This window comes from Vipera ursinii, assembly GCF_947247035.1.
Source record: "Vipera ursinii genome assembly, chromosome: W".
NCBI classification, from domain to species: Eukaryota; Metazoa; Chordata; class Lepidosauria; order Squamata; family Viperidae; genus Vipera; species Vipera ursinii.
This window is the reverse complement of record NC_139522.1, coordinates 5,076,906-5,098,281: the sequence shown is the minus strand read 5'-3', so window position 1 is coordinate 5,098,281 and position 21,376 is coordinate 5,076,906. Positions and strand designations below refer to the sequence as shown.

Sequence of the window (21,376 nt, the reverse complement as noted above, 5' to 3'; positions counted from 1 at the left end):
CGCGCGAGTGGTGGTTTCCCAATACTCCCATGTAACACCTCTACTCCGCGAGCTGCATTGGCTTCCGGTTGCCCTCCGGGTGAGATTCAAGGTGCTGGTGATGGCCTATAAAGCCCTAAATGGCATGGGTCCAGATTACTTACGGGAGCACCTGCTGCCGGCATCAACTTCCCTTCGTCCAGTGCGCTCCCACAGAGAGGGCCTCCTCAGGGTGCCGTCGGTCAGAGAGTGTCGACTGGCGGCCCCCAGGGGGAGGGCGTTCTCTGTGGGCGTGCCAGACCTTTGGAACCGTTTACCGGTTGAGCTCTGGATGGCTCCTGACCTTCGCTCCTTGCGCCGTGACCTAAAAACTTACTTATTTGAACAAGCCGGCCTGGTCTGATGGGTTTGGGGTGTTTTAATAATGATTTTATTATTTTTACTGTAATTGGGCTACAATGTTTAATTCTTTATTAACTTTTGTACATTGTATTTCTATTGTATTTATTGCCCTGTACACCGCCCTGAGTCCTTCGGGAGAAGGGCGGTATAGAAATTAAATTATTATTGCTACCAGTTGTTTTTAAGACTTCTACCCAGTTGGATTTCCAGGAAAAGAAATTTTCCTGATTCTAAATCTAGCAAACATAACTTAATTCTCAAGTGTGTTTGCACCATCCCATGTTTGGCAGGGGCCAGTGACAGTGTGTAAAGTGAAGTGATGAAGTGATGAGAATTCTGTGACATCTTTAATGGTACAGTTGGACATTATCACTTGATATTGCATTGCTAACCTTCCACATGTCAATAAGTGTACAGTCCTATTTCTGTATCTGTTAATTGGGAAGGCAGTAGATTGTAATATCCAGGACTTGTAAAAGAATGGATGACAAATACTAATCTATGGAGAGAATGTTATTTTTAAAGTGTTCGTTTACAAAGCTGTAGTTAGTATAGTTGTTTACCCATAGACACTTTTCTAGGTATTGGTGGTAATCTAGGGGTGATCTGCCATAGCAAATCATTGGGAATATTTTCAATACTCAACATTAATAAAGTTAGCTAATTCATATTAGTAATAAGGGACAGACAGCTGGTTTTAAGGGGAAAGGGGTAGTCAAACCTGGCTTGGAGTTGACAGTCCCTTTCAAGCAATGACTGCACTTGATGTTTGAGTAGTGTGGGTGTGGAGAATGTACTTGTAAACTTGTGGGGCCAAGAGAAAATTAATATGATTTAAATTAAATTAGTTCAATTAATGACTGTACTCTTTAAATTTATTTTTCCCTTCCAACACTTTAAAAGTGATATATTTTCTAAAGCCCCAAATTTTGAGATTTCAGCTGTGTATCAGGTACTGGACTTCAATGCTAACATGGGTGTAGCCTTTGGCTGGATTGATTTCCAGTAGTAACATTGTAATTGTGGCAGCTGCTGTATTGCTCCTATAATACTAACAATTATTATCCATGTGTGTGAAAACTTGGAGTTGTGGAACCGTGGTTGGCCTCTAAATATCTCATAACAATTTTCTCTGGTGCATTAGTCCAAAGGAGATTGTTCCTCTGAAGTCTGTAAAGAAAGACAAAGAACAGAAGAGACCACGACACTTGCTTACAGACCTCCCACTCCCCCCAGAGCTTCCTGGTGGAGACCCTTCACCGCCAGAATCTCCAGAACCAAAGGCAGTCACACCGCCTCAGCAGTCATTGAGAAAGAGACCAAAGTAAGAACTAAATATACTTTATTGGATCTGTTTCTGAGTACTTTACTTGAGGGAGATGGGCAGTCTAGAAACATGAAATATAAATAAACAAAAAATAAATAACATTAAGGATTGGGATAGAATAATAAATTGGATAGTCAGCATAGTTAGCCATATCACCTTACATCTTATGCAGTGACATAAGAATGGCTATTGTATCTGTTTATTCTCATTACTCTAGATGTAATTAATACTGGTAAATAACACTTGTATTTCCAATTGAAATACAACCCATTTTGAAATGGAAAGAAATGGAAAATGAGAGAAACTCACAATGCAGATTCTGTTCCTAGTGCATGGAGGATAAAATTTGATCCTCAGCTTGATACCCATGGGTACCAGTGTGTCCAACATCATCTCCCTTGGAATCTGTTGGACTTCATGCCTATTTAGTTTTAATTTAGTTTATATTCTATAATTAAAATAAAATAAGAATCAAGCATGTAAGTACCATCTGTATTTCTGTTAATGTGTTCGGGCTTCACATCTCAGAAATAATTGAAAATAAAATGGTAGATGGTTTTAGCTACAGTATAGAGCTTTGTTTCTAAGTATACCTATCTCCCTAGGGAAAAATGAAAATAAAGCTAAGTGTCCTGTTTGGATGAAAAACTAGCTGATTTTCAGCATTTTGGAAGCATTTTGAACTTGAAACTCTGTTTTGAGCTCAAAACAATACTAAAATACTCAGAACATTACTTTTGCTGATGTAGAATAGAGTTGAGTACTTTGTATTTTAGTGTATTTCAGGAACCCTGTCATTATCATTAAGAATACTATGGGCTGTATATTTTATGTGAACATTGCAGTTAGATTTCGTTTACCTGAGTTTAACATTTAGTGTATTGTGAGAATCCAGTCTAGGAAAAAATGCCAACATTCAAGGGAGGGGACCTCCTGTACGCACTGTTAACCACCGTATAGAAACCATTTTGTGATGAGGCATGTCACCCCTTTCCCCAGCCGTTTGGTGGTAATGCCCACACGTGGTCCAGGTGCCCAGAAAATTTGGATGTTCTGGTCAGTATGCAGGTATCAGGGGAAGAGAACTCAGACTTCATGAATACACATGTATATTAATCTTTTATCTGCCTTAAAGGTAAAACAGTTTAATGAACACCCTTCATTTGTACAGAGCAAAAAAATAGAATTATGCAGTTAAGATTCTTTCAGCTGTTGCTTTACAGGGAACAACTTTGAATTCTATTTTTAATACAGTATATATAATTTTTTATTAAGAATTTAGTTTATAATAGTAAAATCTAATACAAACTAAACTTAAAGCAAGATAATAGAATAGAAAGGAAAAAATGCAATAAAAAAGAGAAGTGAAAAGTAAGAATATAAAAAAGAAATATATAAAGAAGTGACTTCTAGCCTTTACCACAGTAAGTATAAATTTAGTGACTCTTCACCCACTGTAAGGTTACAAATATTTACGTTTTCATCCCATATCCCATCTCTTATCTATAAATGAATCCATATAACATCTTTTCAATCCTGGTAACAACAGAAAGTCCATAAAGGGTTGCCAGAAGTAACATACCTTGTTTTAACCTTGATCAAATAAGCCACTTTTATATTCCTTCCTTTTACTTCTAACAGTCTTAATCTTTAGTTCATTAAAATATTGCCATAGGATTTGATTTCTCTTCATTTCTTTTTTGTCCCATCACACAGATTTTTCCAAGGCTCTAACAAGTCTCTTTTGTAAATACAGTAGGAAAAAATTATCCAGGTCACTCTCTTGGTTTGTCATTTGTATTTCCCTTTTAAATTTTAAAACCTCAGCCTGTCTCTTTTGTAGATCCAGTGAAACATCCTTTTCTAGGCCATTCCCTTGACCTGTCAGTTGTAAATCCACTTTTGTCTCATTTCTATTTTGTCAGATAAAATTTGTTCTACACCTCTCATTTCTTCAATAACAACTTTTAAAGATAGTCTATACCAGGGGTTGGCAACCTCGGCTCTTTTATGACTCGTGGACTTCAACTCCCAGAATTCCTGAGCCAGCTATGCTGGCTCAGGAATTCTGGGAGTTGAAGTCCACGAGTCATAAAAGAGCCGAGGTTGCCGACCCCTGGTCTATACAGAGAAGCAGATCTGATTACTGACACATTGTTGATTGTTGATATTGTGGCTACTATTTTCTAATTCCATTCTTCAAAAGTCTCTTCAGTATTTGTATTATAATAATGTTTTGCATAATTTTACAGTCTTGTAAATCTTTACCTAAAAACTTTAGTGACCTTTTTAAAGTGTTTCAGTAATTAGAAATCTTCACCTGCTTCAGTAAATGGACATTATCATTGCTTATATGCCTCTCCCTCCAGGCCCATTATTGTCTATGATTAGATTCAGAGATGCTAGCTGATGAAATAATGATTGTTATATTTCATTAATAAACATTTTGAAAAGTTAAAAACCAACCAACCAAAAATGTATCAGTGATAACACAGAACATATATTGCAGTAATTAAACTAAACTAGAGAGAAAAAAGAAAAAAATGTAAGAAAACAAAAAAGTAAAATTCATATAGTGATATAAAATTAAATCCTTAAAATTATATATCATTTTTAGAATATAAGCGCATTTCAAAAATTGATAAAGACCACATGTTTGAATCTATTCTTTAACATAAAGAATATAAATTTATATCTATCCACATGAAATGTCTTTGTTGAGCCCTACACTTAATTAAGCCACAGTTTTTCATAAAATGTCAAATTCCATACTTTAGGAGTATAACTCATCATCACATTTATATCTTTAATGTATATTTTCGTAAGACTGTGTTAAATATAATGTAACTTGAAACCAAAGGGAACCATGACTAGACGTGAACAAATCATTTGAGTCAAAGTCTTCAAATTTCTTACAACACTAGGATAAGAAATCTGAAATTGGTGACAACTTGGAAGTGGTATTATTCAGATGTTAAGCTAAACAGTGATGTTTTTATTTTGATTTAGCACATGTGTACATAGCCATTTTGTGGTTTGTACACTGTGGTTAATATTTAAAACCACAGTTACCCTGTGGTAAGATGGGTTGCCAATAAATTTTATAAATAAAATAAATCATGTATAAATCTGGCCAATTGTGGTTTATTTAATAAACCTGATAAGCCATGTTTCTAGTCTGAACCTGGAATTTACAGTTTCGTACCTTTTAGTATTGTAATCTGCTACCTGGAAAACTATGTATAAACTTCTTGGAGCTTCTAAGAAAAAGAGTGGAACATATTTATAATAAATATGTTAGGTAAAACAGCAATTCTTATATACAATTTATATACATACACATATGCAGATCAGAGTAGGAAGGTCAGAAAAGGTTTATGAAAGAATTTTTAAGTAAGAATTTTGCATTGTAAGAGTTCTTGTGTATATTCCCCCCCCCAAAAAAAATCTCTTCCAGAATCTGTTGCTCTCGTTATGGTGAGAGGAGACAGACAGAAAGTGATTGGGGAAAGCGCTGTGTGGACAAATTTGATATTATTGGTATTATTGGTGAAGGAACATATGGGCAAGTGTACAAAGCCAAGGACAAGGATACAGGTGAGTATAAAACGTGTACTATTTTTAACCTTTTCTGGTTTTTGTGTATGTGTGTATGTATGTATTTGTGTATACACACACAGACATATATGCTCTCTCTCTGTGTATTTGTTTTAATTACTTTTATTATAAAATAAAAAGTATAACTGATGGCTTCTTTATATAAAGGAACAAATGACCTGCCTATAATAAGATAAAATGGTTGCCCTCTTGGTTTCAATGATAATGGATGCAAAATATCTGTTACTGAATCAATTTCAAGTATGGAAATGAAGAAGAGTTCTGAAATATGAAAGGTTTTATATTTCTGATACACCCAGTGTTGATCTTATCAAAAAATTTTATTGTACAGGTAGTCCTCAACTTACAACCACAATTGAGAAATAAGAGAGCCATATTGGTCTAGTGCAGGGGTGTCAAACTGCCGGTCCACGGGCCGGATGTGTCATCTGGAAGCCGCGCCCACCCCATTGCCAGCAATGGAAAAAATGTCCCGATAACGTTGCACAACGTCACGTGACATCGTGAGTTTGACATCTCTGGTCTAGTGGTTAAGGCACAAGGCTAGAAAGCAGGAGACTGTGAGATCCAGCTGGATGACTTTGGGCTAGTCACTCTCTCTCAGCCCAACACATCTCACAGGGTTATTGTTGTGGGAAAAAATAGGAAGAAGAAGGTGTATTGGATATGTTTGTCACCTTGAGTTATTTGTAAAAATTATTAATAAAGGTGGGATACAAAATAAATAATAAATTGGCAGTTGTAATCGTACGTTGAGGCACCACATGACCAGATTCAATTTTACAACTCTTTTACAATGGTTGTAATGTGGGTCACCATGGTTAAGCACATCATGTGGTCATTAAGCAAATCCGTTCTTCCAAATGGGCATTTTTTTGCTAGAAAAACAGTTGTGTGATTGCAGGATGGTGTAACAGGTCGTAAATATGAGCTGGTTGCAAAATGCCTGAAGTATGATCACATGACTGTGAGGTGTGTATGCAATAGTCACAACTTCAAGGATGGGCCGTAAGTAGCTTTTTAAAAGTTTGTTGTAACTTTGATTGTTAAACAACCAGTCCAAATTTGAGACTACCTGTATTGACAGTGTCCGCTCAGGTAACTGACAGAGAGGGACATGCATAAGAAGACCATATTTTTCATTTCTCTTGTTTATTTTGTCCATTATTACTTTCATTATTATATTTCCTGTGATCTATATTTGGCAGGTGAATTGGTGGCTTTGAAAAAAGTAAGGCTGGACAATGAAAAGGAAGGCTTCCCTATTACAGCTATCCGTGAGATCAAGATCCTTCGACAGTTGATTCACCAGAGTGTTGTCAACATGAAGGAAATTGTTACAGACAAACAAGATGCACTGGATTTCAAGAAGGACAAAGGTAGTCATTGTCAAAGAAAATTGTTCAGAAATAAATTGTGAGATTATGGCCTGTGCTTCAAATCAGCTGGTTTTCTTAGCTGTAATGAACATGCTTTGAACATAAAAATACACAATGTATTGTGAGGAGGTATATTTTAATTTTGCCTAAACTGCCAGAATGTCAAAGGCTTACCTTATAAGAAACATCCTATTCATCTTGAGGATCTTTTGTGAAATTTTGAGAGGAGTTCTATGCTATGTAGGATAATCGGGTTAACTTTAATAAAAGGTAAGGGGAGGAATGTTGCTATTCTTAGGAAGAGAAATTTAGATACCCTGGAATATTGCATCCAATTTTGGTCGCCACAATATAAAAAAGATGTTGAGACTCTGAAAAGAGTGCAGAGAAGAGAAACAAAGATGATTAGGGGACTGGAGGCTAAAACATATGAAGAACGGTTGCAGGAATTGGGTGTGTATAGTCTAACAAAGGGGAGGACTAGGGGTGACATCAGTGAGGGGTCAACCTATTCTCCAAAGCACCTGAAGGCAGGACAGGAAGCAATGGATGGAAATTATTCAAGGAGATATACAGACACAACTGTCTTGATAATGAATACTAAGGGAATATTCAATACTAATCCTCCTTTTTACCCAGAGCAAAATTTATGGCACTTACATTTTCCTACTTATGGCATAGTCTGCCTTAAAATATTCATAGGACATTTGATATGCTAAATATTCATACTTTTATTCTTAATAAAAGTGTTGGTGTTTTCTCTCTTTCATTTTCCGTTAGGTGCATTTTATCTTGTATTTGAATATATGGACCATGACCTCATGGGATTGCTAGAATCTGGGCTGGTGCATTTCTCAGAGGACCATATCAAATCATTCATGAAGCAGTTGATGGAGGGACTGGACTACTGTCACAAAAGAAACTTTCTTCATCGCGATATCAAATGTTCCAACATCTTATTAAACAACAGGTAAATGTGAATTTATTTTATATTGGATAGTGAGACCACACTTGGAATACTGTGTCCAGGTCTGGTCACCATGAAACAAAGAAGAAGTTGAGACCCTGGAAAGTGTGCAGAGAAGAGCAACAAAGATGATAAAGGTTCTGGAGACTAAATTGCATGATGAATGGTTGAGGGAGCTAGGTATGTCTAGCCTATAGAAGAGACCAATGTGGGGGGATATGATAACTGTCTTCCAGTACTTGCGTGTGTGTGGGGGGGTTGTCACAGAGAACAGGGGATTGACTTATTCTCCAAAGCAGGGCTTTTCAACCCTTTCAGCAAGGTGTCAAAAACTTGACCAAAAAAAAGGAAAAAATGATAAAGTACAGGTAGTCCTTGACTTACAACAATTCACTTAGTGACTGAAGTTACAATGGCACTGAAAAAAGTGACTTATGACCATTTTTCACACTTATGACTGTTGCAGCATCCCCAGGGTTATGTGATTTACATTCGGATGCTTGGCAACTGATTCATACTTATGATGTTCTGTGTCCCAGGGTCATGTGATCAACTTTTGCAACTTTTTGACAAGTGAAGTCAGTGGCTGGGGGTGGTGGTGCGTGGCCAGGTCATCACTCAGGTTGCAGGATGCCTGTGGGGGGGAAATCCATGGGTCTCTGGTGGGGGGTAGGACTGGGGTTGATGCCTTCCTTCCCTCCCTATCTCCCACTGTCCCTACCTTTCTTCTTTCCTTTCTTTCTTTCTTCCCTCCCTCCCTCTTTGTCCCTTCCCTCCTTCCCTCCCATTGTCCCTACCTTTCTTCCTTCCTTCCTTCCTTCCTTCCTTCCTTCCTTCCTTCCTTCCTTCCTTCCTTCCTTCCTTCCTTCCTTCCTTCCTTCCTTCCTTCCTTCCCTCCCTCCCTCTTTGTCCCTTCCTTTTGGAAGCAGGAAATCTTGCACAGGAATTGCAGCCGGGGATTTCTTTCCCCCCCACAAACACAATCTTTCCCAGGCTTGCCCCCACATCTGGGGTTTCCTTCCTGGCAGTCCGGGTCGTGCCAGAGGGCAAGCAGGAACAAAGCAGCTCGGTGTCGCTTGGGCTTCTGTCCAGCTCACTTGTTTCCAGGGAAGGTGGTGGCAATGGTTGTGTCGAGCCCCGTGGGGGGGGGGGGTTCCAGTTCTTGCTTTTCCCCTTTGCAAAATGGGCTTCAATTGAGCTGGGAATCCTCCCCGCCAAAAGGATTTTACTTGCTTTTCGCACCTTTGCTGGGGTGACTTGTGCAAAGCGCGGCGGCGCGAAAAGCGAGTAAAAACAAAAGTCACGGGAACTGGTGCCCCCGCCCCCCAGTTCCCAGTGGGCGAAGGCGGCGAGGGGAGACTGCCTCACCGTGCTCCTCCCGCCCTGGCAAGACCCCTGCTTGCTCTCCCACCCTGCATGCAGACCCGCCGCCTCTGCTTCCTCTGCGGGAAAGGCTCTTCCTGGAAAAATCTCCCCTCGAAACTTAGGAGGGGCACTGCTGCCTCTTTCAGAAATCTCTCCATGGCAGGAGCGCGTGGCTGCCCCCGCGGAGCGTCCCAGTCATGGCACGGAAAGGGTTAACGCCCCACGAAGCCCCTCCACACGTTCAAGGCGCCCCAGGTGAACACGGAACTCCACTGATGGAAAGGGGGCAGGCCCCCGATGCTCCATCCCGAGATGAAGGGAAGTGGCGTGCCTGTGACGAGACTGAAGCAGGGCAGGAGGAAGGTTGATGTAAGTAAAGATCACCTTCAAGCAGGCAGAGCTGAGACTGGCTTGTGCCGAGGGCCACCTTCCCAGCTGACAGGCCGGCTGGTTGGGCGGTCCAACCTGCTGCAGCCTTCCTGGGACCCCAGCTGCAGGGACCCGTGTCTCACGCCCCTGCTTTCCTGAATGCAGCATGACGGGGGCAGGGATGCACACCGTCCCGGGCGAAGCCCACTGTCTCCGGGACCCAGCCGGCAGACACACTTCCCCCGCAACCCCCCCTGCTCCCTCCGGGAAGACGCAGCAGTCCCACCTCGCCATGGTCTCTCCTTCTGCCCTGGGAAGTGTCCTCTGGGATGGAATAAAGTCGTGCCCATGCACCGGCCTTGCTGCATCGACCCCGGGAGGCCGCATCCGTACGGCCAGCCCCGACCTTTGCTGGGCTCAGAGAACTCCTGACGGGTTGACGGCTTCCCAGCGACCCCCGCCGGTGAGGAGGCTGGGAGGGAGGTGGCAGCCCGGTGCTATGGTTCCCCCCCTTTTTGTGTGTCGGGTCCACGCTTCGGCTGCGGAGGGATGCCCAAAGTAGGCAGTGGTGCCCCTGCTCAGTTTCGAGGGGAGATTTTTCTGGGAACAGCCTTTCCTGGGGTGGGATTGGCGCCTGTAGAGGAAGCCGAGGCGGCAGGTCTGCGCACAGGGTGGGAGAGCAAGTGGGGGTCTTGCCAAGGCGGGAGGAGCGTAGTGAGGCGGTCTCCCCTCGCCGCCTTCACCCACTGGGAGGAGGGAAGGCAGTCCGGGGGGGGCGCCAGTTCCCAGGACTTTTGCTTTTACTTGCTTTTTGCACCACCGCGCTTTGCACGACTCACCCCAGCGAAGGGGTGAGTTGTGCAAAGGGTGGTGGCCCGAAAAGCAAGTAAAAGCCCTGCTTTTTTTGGGGGGGGGGATTCCCAAGGAATGGTGCCCAAAATCAGAGCAGCTCAATTGAAGCCCATTTTGCAAAGGGGAAAAGTGAGAACTGGAACCCCCCATGGGGCTTGACACAACCATTGTCACCGCCTTCCTGGGAAGCAAGTGAGCTGGGCAGGAGCCCAGGTGATACTGGCGCTTGCAGCTTTTCTGAAGCGCTTACCCGAGGCCTGCTTCGTTCCCGCTTGGCCTCTTGCAGGATCCGGACTACCTGCACTGGCGGGAAACGTGGCACTTCTTTTTCTGCAGTGGTGGAGCGCAGGCGTCTTTGCCCTCTCTGCTTTGTTCTGCTGGAGAAATCCCTGTCTTTCAAGAGAGGCACAGGATGAGTCCTCAGGGAGGGCGCGCACCGTCTGGCTGCTTTGCTTTCCCCTCTGTAAAGCCAGGCACCTCGGGAAGAGGAGAGGGAGAAAAGTCTCGAGCCCCGAGACGCAACGTGAGGGGTATCGCAAGCTTGCAGGAGGTGGGGGGGAGAGGAAAAGAAGATGGAAGAGAGTGAGGCCGCAACAGAGGGAAAAAGAGAAGGGGGAAAAGAAGGAGCTGGCCGTGACGCGAGCGGTCTCAAACCACCTACCTGCCGAGGGAGTGGATGGCTCTCTCCCCTTCAGGCTCGCACTTGCTTGTGAAGTAAGAAGAGGGGGGGGGGAAGGGCGACACAGATCCTGCAAGAGAAGAAGTCAATCCGGTTGCTGCACAACGAGTCCCTGGGAAGGGCGGGGCCTCGCTCTGCGCCTGCGCTCTTCGTGCGTCCTTGGGTTCTTGTAGGCCGCTGCCAAGCAGCATGTTTTCTGCAAGCAAGTGAGCTGGGAAGGAGCGGAGCAGGGGGGGAGGAAGGCGATGGCATGTACCACCAGCCAGGTGCTCATGTACCACTGGTTGTAAAGCCCTGATCTATGTGACCTCATATATAAAGTTTCACAGCAAAGGGGAATTTGTCGTGAATATTTGTATTATTTAATATATTTTATTATTTATTAAACTTCTATGCCACCTATCTCACTGAGATGACTGTAGCTGGCTTGCAGTCATTCAATAAAAATACCAATTAAAACATTAAAACAGTAAATAAAGACCATAAATTTAAAATTCAGTTAAAATTCAATTGACCAAGATGGAGAGGAAGGGAGCAAAGTGAGCATGGGGAGGAGGTGGGGTCTATTCTAATCCATTAGCCACTTCTACAATGTGGCTCCCCCATTGGAGCCCCAAGCCAGTTAGCAGAGGCAGGTCTTCAAGGCCTTTTGGAATGCCAAAAGGGTGGGTGTGGATCTTACCTTGGTGGGCACAGTGTTTCAGAAGGTGGGTGCCACAGCAGAAAAGGCTCTTCTGCACCCCGCCAGGAGAAATTCCTTGACTGATGGTGTCCACAGCATGCCTCTTCTGCTGGTGCAGGTGGGGCAGGCCAATCCCATTGGGCTTGGACAGTTCCTCAGATAGCCTGGACCCATGCCATGAAGGGTTTTAAAGGTGATAATAACTTGAATTGGACCCCGAAGCAAACTGGTAACCAGTGCAGCTTTGCAGAACAGTGGTGTGACATGGGCCACTGTAGGAGCCCCAAGAACTGCTTGTGTGCCTGCGTTCTTTACCAGCTGAAGCTTCCAGATGATCTTCAAGAATAGCCCCATGTAGACCATGTTGCAATATTCCAACTGTGAGATGTCCTGGGCTTGAATGACTGAGAGGAAGGACTCCTGATCTAGGAAAGGGCGCAACTGGCACACAAAACGAAGTTGCGCAAAGAGTGTCCTAGCCACAACTGTTACCTGCTCATTGAGCAAGAGTTGCGAGTCTAGGAGAACCTCCAAGTTGCACACCAGGTCTGTCTGAGGTAGTACAACCCCATCCAGAACTAAAGAAGTCAGAGTCCCAGAACCTGGAGCTCCACGCACCCTGTTAAGGTATGAATCACCTTAGTAGAAGGCGAAGGACCGTGCTTCAGAGGATGCATGATGTGCATGAAGGAAGGAAATAAAACATGACGCATAATCTTACTAAATACCTTTTAATTACAAAAATATAAAAACTAAATATATATTATAAAGAGAGCTAGCTGACTACATCCTAACGTAACAGACAGTAACAGCAAAGATGAAAGACAATAAAGAAAACTGTGAGAACTTTTTCTAGACATGCGCACTAAACAGTCTGAAACCATAACATAACTAGTCATATGAGGGTCACTATGGTTACCAGATAAGTTATCACAACAGGTGCAGAGAGCAGGGGAAATGTACAGTTAGAAATGAACTTTTCTGACGAACAAAAAAAAACGTGCAGTGACATTCCCCTTCTTTCGTCAGCAAAGTGAAGACTCAAGTAAGGCACATCTTCTCACGCAGACATTCATGCTGGGTTGTAGGTAGTGGTTTGTTCAACATATCAGCAATTTGATCACGTGTAGGCACATACTGTAATGTCACAAAACCTTGTTTAACCAGTTCCCTTATGTTTTGATATCGGATGTCAATGTGTCTGGACCTTGAACCTGTAAAACATGTTTCAGAAATATAAACCACAGATTCATTATCTTCCATCACAGTGATCGGTCGAATCGGATGTGTCCAGATATCTGTGACTAAAGCATCAAACCAGGTTAAAGAATTGCATGCATCAGACACACAAGCATACTCAGCTTCTGTAGAGGAACAAGAAACAAAATTCTGTTTACGCACATGCCAGTAAACGGACATCCATTTAAGAACATCATGTAACCTGAAGTACTTTTTCGTGACTTCTTATCACTTGCCCAATCTGAATCTGCATAACAACACAACTCTGCATAGTCAGTATGTGTTGGTTCCAACAACAACTTCATGTCTTTGGTGTGTTTTAGATACCTCAATAACTTTTTAACACATGTCCAATGTGTTTTGCCTTGCCTACATGTCGTGATAGGAGATTAACACTAAGTGCAATGTCGGGTCTAGTCCAACTACTAATATACAGCAGCGACCCAATGACTGAGCAATATAGTGTTTGATCTTCGAACTCAGGACTTGGTTCATGTGCCAAATTGTGAAAATCGGTTTGCATGGGTATACTCACAGGCTTAGCGTCCTCCATGTGGCAGTGATGTAACAGTTGTTCAATCTTATCTTCCTGTGTGAGACTAAACCCCTTCTGAGTTTTGGTAATTTGAACACCTAAATAAGTGTTAATACATCCTAAAGACTTCAATGTGAAAAACATTTGTAAAGCTTTAGCAAAAACCTCACTCATCTGCTTATTTGGACCAATATAAACAATATCATCGACATAAACAAGAATTATCTCATACCTATTACCGGATCTTTTAGTAAACACGCATTCATCTGTTTCGGACTTAATAAAGCCCATTGAATTTAGTTTGTCAGAAAGACATAAGTACCACATTAAACCAGACTGTTTCAGACCATAAAGACTTTTGTGTAAAAACCAGGTATCCCCTTCTTGCTGTCGGAAACCTGGAGGACCTTTGACATAAATTTCTTCATCAAGATCAGCATGTAGATAAGCCATTTCAACGTCGAACTGGAAAACTTCCAGGCCAAGGATAGTTGCAGTGGCTAAAGCAATTTTCACACTCTCCGTCCGCACTGTGGGTGAATAAGTATTTGTATAGTCCTCAGGATAACGTTGAGAGAAACCCTGGGCTACGAGTCTGGCCTTGTACAACGACTCACCATTCGGCTTCTTTTTGATCCTGTAGACCCATCGAGTGCCAATAACTTTCTTGTTTGCTGGAGGGTTTGCAGGCGTAAACACTTGGAGTTTCTTTAGACTGTCCATTTCAGCCTGCATTGCCTCAAACCATTTATCTTGCTCTGATTCAGGAAGATGTTTGATCTGTGTGAACTTCTCAGGTGGAAGTGTAACATTACAAATCAAAGGTACAGGTGTTTTTGTTACTTGCCATGAACAACGTTTTGGTGGGATTCCCTTTGTGGACCTCTTGGAACGTCTCGGAACAACCGTCCATTCTTCTTCCGTGTCATCCTCGTCTTCATCATCGTCGCCAGCGGCAACATCGTCGGCTTGCAAAGACGGAACAGTAGGTTGAGAAGAACTCGTGGAAGGAACATTATCCTGTGAATCTTGATCATCAGGTTGAGTGGCATCAGCAACATCATCTCTAGGAAAATAAACTCCAGGATCATTAGAATGAATCCTGGACCAGTCAGCATCTTCCTCAAAAGTAGCAGATTGTGAAATCACAATAACATGATGAGAGTCAATGTATTTGCTCCATTTTGAATTATCGTCAATACCCATAAATCTCATCCTTTTTGCTGCAGGACCCCCTTTCATTCTTTGGGCTAAGGGAATATTCACCACAGCGTATGAACCAAAAATATGGAGATGTGAGAGATCAGGCTTGTGTCCATACAACATGAAATAAGGGGTCTGATTTATCACACTACTCCAAGTACGGTTGATGATATGGTTAGCATATTTGATAACTTCACCCCAGTATGGAAGACCAAGGTCGGCATCTTCAAGAAGGCAACGCATCATGGTTTGCAAAACCCCATTTCTGCGTTCTGCCACTCCATTTTCAGCTGGAGTATAAGGAGCAGATGTCTGATGTACTATCCCATTCTCACGCATCCAGTCCTGGAAACGCTGAGACATGAATTCAGCACCGCGATCACTCTGGATTCTGGCAATGTTGACCTCAAATTGGGTATAGACAAGACTAGCAAAGTCTTTAAAGATCTGAAAGGTCTCAGATTTTTCTTTCATAGGATATACATATCCATATCTAGAATAATTATCAACGATTGTCAAGAAATATCTTTTACCACCAAGTGTTGGTGCAAAAGGACCAACTATGTCAGTGTGTACCAAATCAAAAATGCGTGTTGACAGGCGTGTAGCACGTTTTGGAATTGCTGCTGCTTTGGATTTGGCTTTCTTGCAGACAGCACAGTCCAAGAACACCTTATACCCCTTTAGATCCAAACCTCTTGCGAACTCTGGCATCTTCTTCAGAACACGGAAACTGGCATGACCCAATCTTCTATGCCACTTATAGATACACCTGGAATGCAAAGGTTTACCTGTTAGTGAATTCTCAACATTAGTATTTTTATTAGGAACCTCAGGCTTGTCATGAGCAACCTGTGTCTTTTTTGTATTTTTATTATCTTTAGGAACCTTTGGAGTAGCAACAGGATCTCTCTCTGGGACGTCTCTCTCTGGGCCTGTGCTTTTTGGAACGTGTATACTTGCCTGCTCTTGCTGCTTAGACTTTGGTTTTATGTAATAAACACCACCAATCAACATGGTTTCAGCAACAATATCTCCGTCTTTGACTATATAACTTGCTTTTTCAAGATGGTGGACCTGAAAATGAGAAAACCTAGACAAATGACTCTGACTAAGCAAATTACTACTGGCAGACGGAACGTAGTAGACATCTGGAATGAGAGCACCGAGCTCTTCAATATAAACAGTTCCTTTTCCCATGATCTGAACAGGATGATTTGAAAAGAGTAAAGTTCACGAAGTTCAGGTTCAGGCTCGTGCATCTCTGTGTAAAGCTCTTTTCTGTAGGTAACATGTAATGCTGCTCCGCTGTCCAAAGTCCAAAGAAGTCGTCTGTCGTACTCTGGTTGAGGCTGTGGATCGTTGGTCACAACCAATGTGACAATTGGAGCTTGTGGATCACGCCTGGAACCACGACCATGAGCTTGTCGTCTGCCTCTACCTCTGCCTCCTCTGGAATCTGTTCCTCTGGGCTGGTATGTGACGGGCGCTGGAACTCGTTGGGGACAATCCCGGGTGGCATGTCCCACACAATTGCAGATGTAGCATCTTGGCATCCTTGGAATGTAGGTCCTTCCACGGAAGGAACGCCTCGCTGGAGCTCTTGATGCAGGTGGTTCCCTTAAATGTGGCGCAGCTTGCATAAGTGCCTCTTCTTCGGTTAAAATTCTGCATACATGATCCACTGTGCGTTGAGCAATAGGCACTTGATTGATCTTGGAAATAGCATCTTTCCACTCATGATTCAAAGAATTGATGATAATGCTGATCATTTGAAAATCATCAATAGGATAGCCTTTTTCACCCAGTTCTTTTCTAATACCTTTCATTTTAGTCAAATGTGCTCCAATATGTTCACCAGATTCTAATCTGGAACCATGGAACTCAGACAAAAGTAAACATGTAGACTCAATTGATGTAGGCCGATAACATGTCTCTAACTGAGTCCAAATTTGTTGGGCAGTTGCATCTTGTGAAAATGTGAGCTGCAATTCAGTGTCCATTGACATCAATAATGTTGTGCATGCTCTATTATCCAAGTCCCATATGTCAGGAGTCCATGGCTGGGCAGGAGGATTAAACACCATCATGTGAGTACCTTCTCTGCGTAGCAAAAGTCCAACCTCACTGACCCATGCCCTGTAATTCTGTCCTGACTTCTGTAATGTTGAGTCACCAGCCAGTGGTACAATGGAAGGTGTTTGATGAGGAATATACAATTGAGGTACTGGCTGTGCAGGTTGTGCAATCCGACCATAACCTGCAGGGGGCACCAGTGGCGTCTGTGCCTGTGCCTGGACGTGCGGCAGTTGCATTGAAGCTGCCGGTAGTCTTGGTGCTGGCTGTGACTGTCTTTGAGCTGCTATTCTACCCTGGCCAGCAGGAGGCGCTGGCGCTGGGGCTGGTGCATTAGCATAACCTGCAGATGACACTGGCCTTCGCATATAAGAACCCGGTGGCAATTGCATGTGGGTTAAATATGGCTGTGTTCTGCCAGGTAGAGGGACTTGCATAGAAGCAATATTAACAGGAGAAGCAATAGTAACAGGAATCCTAGCACCATCAGGGGCTGGAGCCTCAGATAACGGCAGAAAACTTGTATCTCTGAGCAAAGATTCCTGCACAGACAGTTGCAAGAGTGAGAGCTCCAATTCATGTCTTAATGCAGCTTCACCAGTAGATGGTGCTATAACATTTGCTTCAGGCATCACTGTGGCTCTGTATGGCCTTTGGGACAGCCCATAATCATGTGACATAGGAGCCTCCGGTTCCCATTCGTCTTGCATGACACTCAGTGATGGGCGTGACTTTGGCTTTGGGGAAAAAGGAGGCAATATGGCTTCTCCTTGTGGGTGTGGCAATATGGCCGGTTCATGCTCATAATTCCTCTCATATTGCTGAACCATTGACACATATTCCTTTGCCTGCTGCAAACGCTTTTCAAACACCCCAATTTGTTCACAGTAGCCTTGCATAGCCCTATCTCGCATAGTTTGCTTGGGGCCTGAAGGAGCAGAAGGAATTTTCTTCGGCTGAACTTTAGGTTTCGCTCCAAGCCTTTGAAATGCATCTTGAGCCCCTGGAGTGTGAACATTTTCAAAAGCAGCTGCCAGGGAGCTTGGAAAAATAGAAAAAGGAGTGACTGACCTTGCATCGTCGACAGGAGCAGGTGCGTCTTCTCCAAGGCGTGTGGCTGAAGCGATCGGAGTTTGTAAAGTTGAAGGGAGATGCCCCACAGACAAGCTCCTAGCCTCCCTTTTCATCCGTGGCTTCCTTCCTGACATGTTTCAGCAGTTAATCACCGCTGCCTCGCTAGCACTAACTGATAACAGCCGCAGAAACATGCATCTCTAAAAACATAAATCAAACCATCCTCGATACCAAATTGTTAAGGTATAAATCACCTTAGTAGAGGGTGAAGGACCGTGCTTCAGAGGATGCATGATGTGCATGAAGGAAGGAAATAAAACACGACGCATAATCTTACTAAATACCTTTTAATTACAAAAATATAAAAACTAAATATATATTATAAAGAGAGCTAGCTGACTACATCCTAACGTAACAGACAGTAACAGCAAAGATGAAAGACAATAAAGAAATAACTGACAACTTTTTCTAGACATGCGCACTAAACAGTCTGAAACCATAACATAACTAGTCATATGAGGGTCACTATGGTTACCAGATAAGTTATCACAACAGGTGCAGAGAGCAGGGGAAATGTACAGTTAGAAATGAACTTTTCTGACGAACAAAAAAAACGTGCAGTGACACACCCAAAGCCACTTGGTCTTACCAGGGTTCAGCAAAAGTCTGTTGTGCCCCATCTAGACCCCCACAGCCTCCAGTCACTGCAAGAGGGCAGCAACAGCATCACTTGAGTCACCCAGGCTGAACATGTAAAATTGAGTATCATCAGCATACTCAATATCAAAGATATTGAGGAAGCAAGCTGAGAAACTCGATTGGAGTGGTATTGAATTACTGGTTGCTGTCAAGGAAAATGTTTACATCAAGTTTGAACAAAACAACATCAGCCTTAACGTCTTTGGATATAATAGACGTGTATACCCTCTGTATGTGACCAAACGTCAAAGCGATAAAGTTGTTAAACTGTTGCTTATTTCTGACAATGTTAAGAAGCACTATACCTGGATAAAAACCTTTAAGAGACTGATGACAAAGGAAAGAGAAAAGTCAGTCCATTCAATGCACTATTGTATGCGATGTGTGACTGGTTACCATTTGATAGAGTCTCTCAAGAAACATGACGAGCTTTGTTTGTTGCACGAACCTGTAAAGATAGAACTCTGAGAAGTCAGCATGATGCTTTCTTTTAAGAACCACAACAGGTCAATGAGAGTGCTGTTTGTAATCTACACAGATTACAAACCTTATATGCATAAGCGCCAACCAAACCCTGAAAAGTCTTACATGCACAAATATTAGAAGCATGTTCCAAGCTCGTTTTGCTACCAGATAAAATGCTTCAACGATACGACGTATAATCAAGATCCGGTTGCATTCACCGCTAATAACAATAAAGACATAGCGCAGAAATTTGTCAACTCGCTTGTGCAAGATGTTAAGGATAATTACAAGTGGTTCAAATTCCCAGAGAAGATGATATTTACAAAAGACGATGCAGAGAGTAGCCTTGGATACTACGTGTCACATATGCGGAGACAAGTTAGGCTTTAAAGATAAAGTTCACAAACACTGTCACTTGATGTGAAGGTCTAAAGATGCAGCTGCTAAATGCCGCCTATGTGAAGGTAAATTGAATGAAAAAGACAAAAATTCGCAATCACTGTCACTTGACGGGAAGGTTGAGAGGCGTGGCACAGAATAAATGCAATCTAAAATTCAAAGTACCATGGTTTATCCCCCATAATATTCCATAACCTTTCCAGGTACGACAACCATCTATTCATTAAAAAGCTACAAGGTGAAAACAATGGAAAAAATATATTGTATACCAAACAATGAGGAAAAGTATAGTTCGTTCAGCAGAGAGGTGGTTGTTGACAAGTTTGTCAACAAAAAGAGAAAGGTAAAACTAGTTAGCCGACAATTATGGTTTATCAACAGCTTTAGGTTCACGCTTACAAGCCTTGCTACTTTGATGAATCTTAGCAAAGACCAGTATAAAAATTTGGCAAAGGAATACAGCAGAAAACAGTTCAATATATTGCTGAGGAAAGTAGTTTACCCCTACGAGTACATGGACCCCACCAAAAGATTAAACGAAACCGAGTTGCCTCCAAAGTCCGCCTTCTATTCGAAACTGAACGACAACGACTATAAGCATGCAAAGGAGGTGTGGGAGGAATTTGGTTGTAAAACACTCAGGGAATACCACAATCTGTACAACAAGAGTGACGTGTTGCTATTAGCTGATGTCTTTGAAAAATTTAGAGACATTTGCATGGAAAACTATAAACTAGAACCTGCCTGGTACTATATGTCACCGGGACTTGCTTGGAACATGACGCTGACGATGATGAATGTTGAACTGGAGTTGTTGAGCGATTACGATATGCTGCTCAATTTTAAACACTAAATACGTGGTGGGGTCATTATCATCTCAAAACTATACACTCGAGCAAACAAGTATATGGGTGAGGTCTTTGACAAGTGTATCCCTTCAACATTTATTTATCTGGACACCAACAACCTGTACGTATGGGCGATGAGCAAACCAGTTCCGGTTGGTGGATTTCAATGGATGACAACGACTGGAAAAACTTTTCGAGCCAAGATGGAGTAAGTTGTTGGCTCACGATTGACTCAGAATACTCGAAAGAGCTGCACAATCTTCACAACAATCACCCATTGGCTCCGGAAATTATTATTCCCTAAGGGTCCAAGGTGCAAACGCTAATACCCAACTTGTACAATAAGACCAAGTACAGTGTGCACTACGAGGCCTTGAAGCAGTACAAGAGTCTCAGGATGAAGATTACAAAAATTCACAGTGGAATAAAGTTCAAAGAAGAGCTGTGGCTGAAAAAGTACATCGATCTGAACACCGGCTTGAGAATGGAAGCTACCAACGAGTTTGAGAAAGCCTTCTGCGAACTTAAGAACAGCGTCTTCGGCAAGACCATGGAGAACCATGTGGATGTAAGGCTGGTTACAAGCGAGAAACGGTGAAACTGATCGCCCAACCAAACTGACAGATCCACGATATTCGACGCCAAAGAACAACCAAACTACAACAAAAACCTGAACGCCATTCGCATGACAAAAACAAAGCTGACTTACAACAAGCTGATATATCTAGGCCCGTGTATAGTGGACTTGAGCAAGACTCTGATGTACAATTGCCATTACAACTACATCAAACCCAAGTACAGAGATAGAGCAGAGTTGTTTACCGACACTGACAGTTTGGCATACGAAATAAAAACCAAAGATTTCTACACAGACATTGCTGACGACATCGATAAACTATTAAAAACGAGCAAGTATCATAAGGATCATCCGTCTGGAATAAAAACTGGAGTTAACGGAGATGTAATAATAATAATAAGTTGGAAGGGACCTTGGAGGTCATCTAGTCCAACCCCCTGCTAAGGCAGGAAACCCTATACCATTTCAGACAAATGGCTGTCCAGTCTCTTCTTAAAAACTTCCAGTGTTGGAGCATTCACCACTTCTGGAGGCAGGTTGTTCCACTGGTTAGTTGTTCTAACTGTCAGGAAGTTTCTCCTTAGTTCTAGGTTGCTTCTCTCCTTGACTAGTTTCCATCCATTGCTTCTTGTCCTGCTTTCA

The 21,376-nt window shown here is 42.6% G+C and overlaps 1 protein-coding gene across 1 annotated transcript in view; it reads left to right on the top strand.

Moving 5' to 3' along the window:
• Window positions 1–21,376, top strand: part of LOC310648198 (cyclin-dependent kinase 12-like) — a gene marked incomplete at its 3' end in the record, with an annotated part of 189,356 nt that overhangs the window by 47,501 nt on the left and 120,479 nt on the right. Inside the window, exons 3-6 of the mRNA XM_083375947.1 lie at window positions 1,526–1,705; window positions 5,166–5,305; window positions 6,535–6,705; window positions 7,486–7,675. Of these exons, the coding sequence (XP_083232073.1) occupies window positions 1,526–1,705; window positions 5,166–5,305; window positions 6,535–6,705; window positions 7,486–7,675 (681 nt within the window). The remainder of the gene's footprint in view (window positions 1–1,525; window positions 1,706–5,165; window positions 5,306–6,534; window positions 6,706–7,485; window positions 7,676–21,376) is intronic.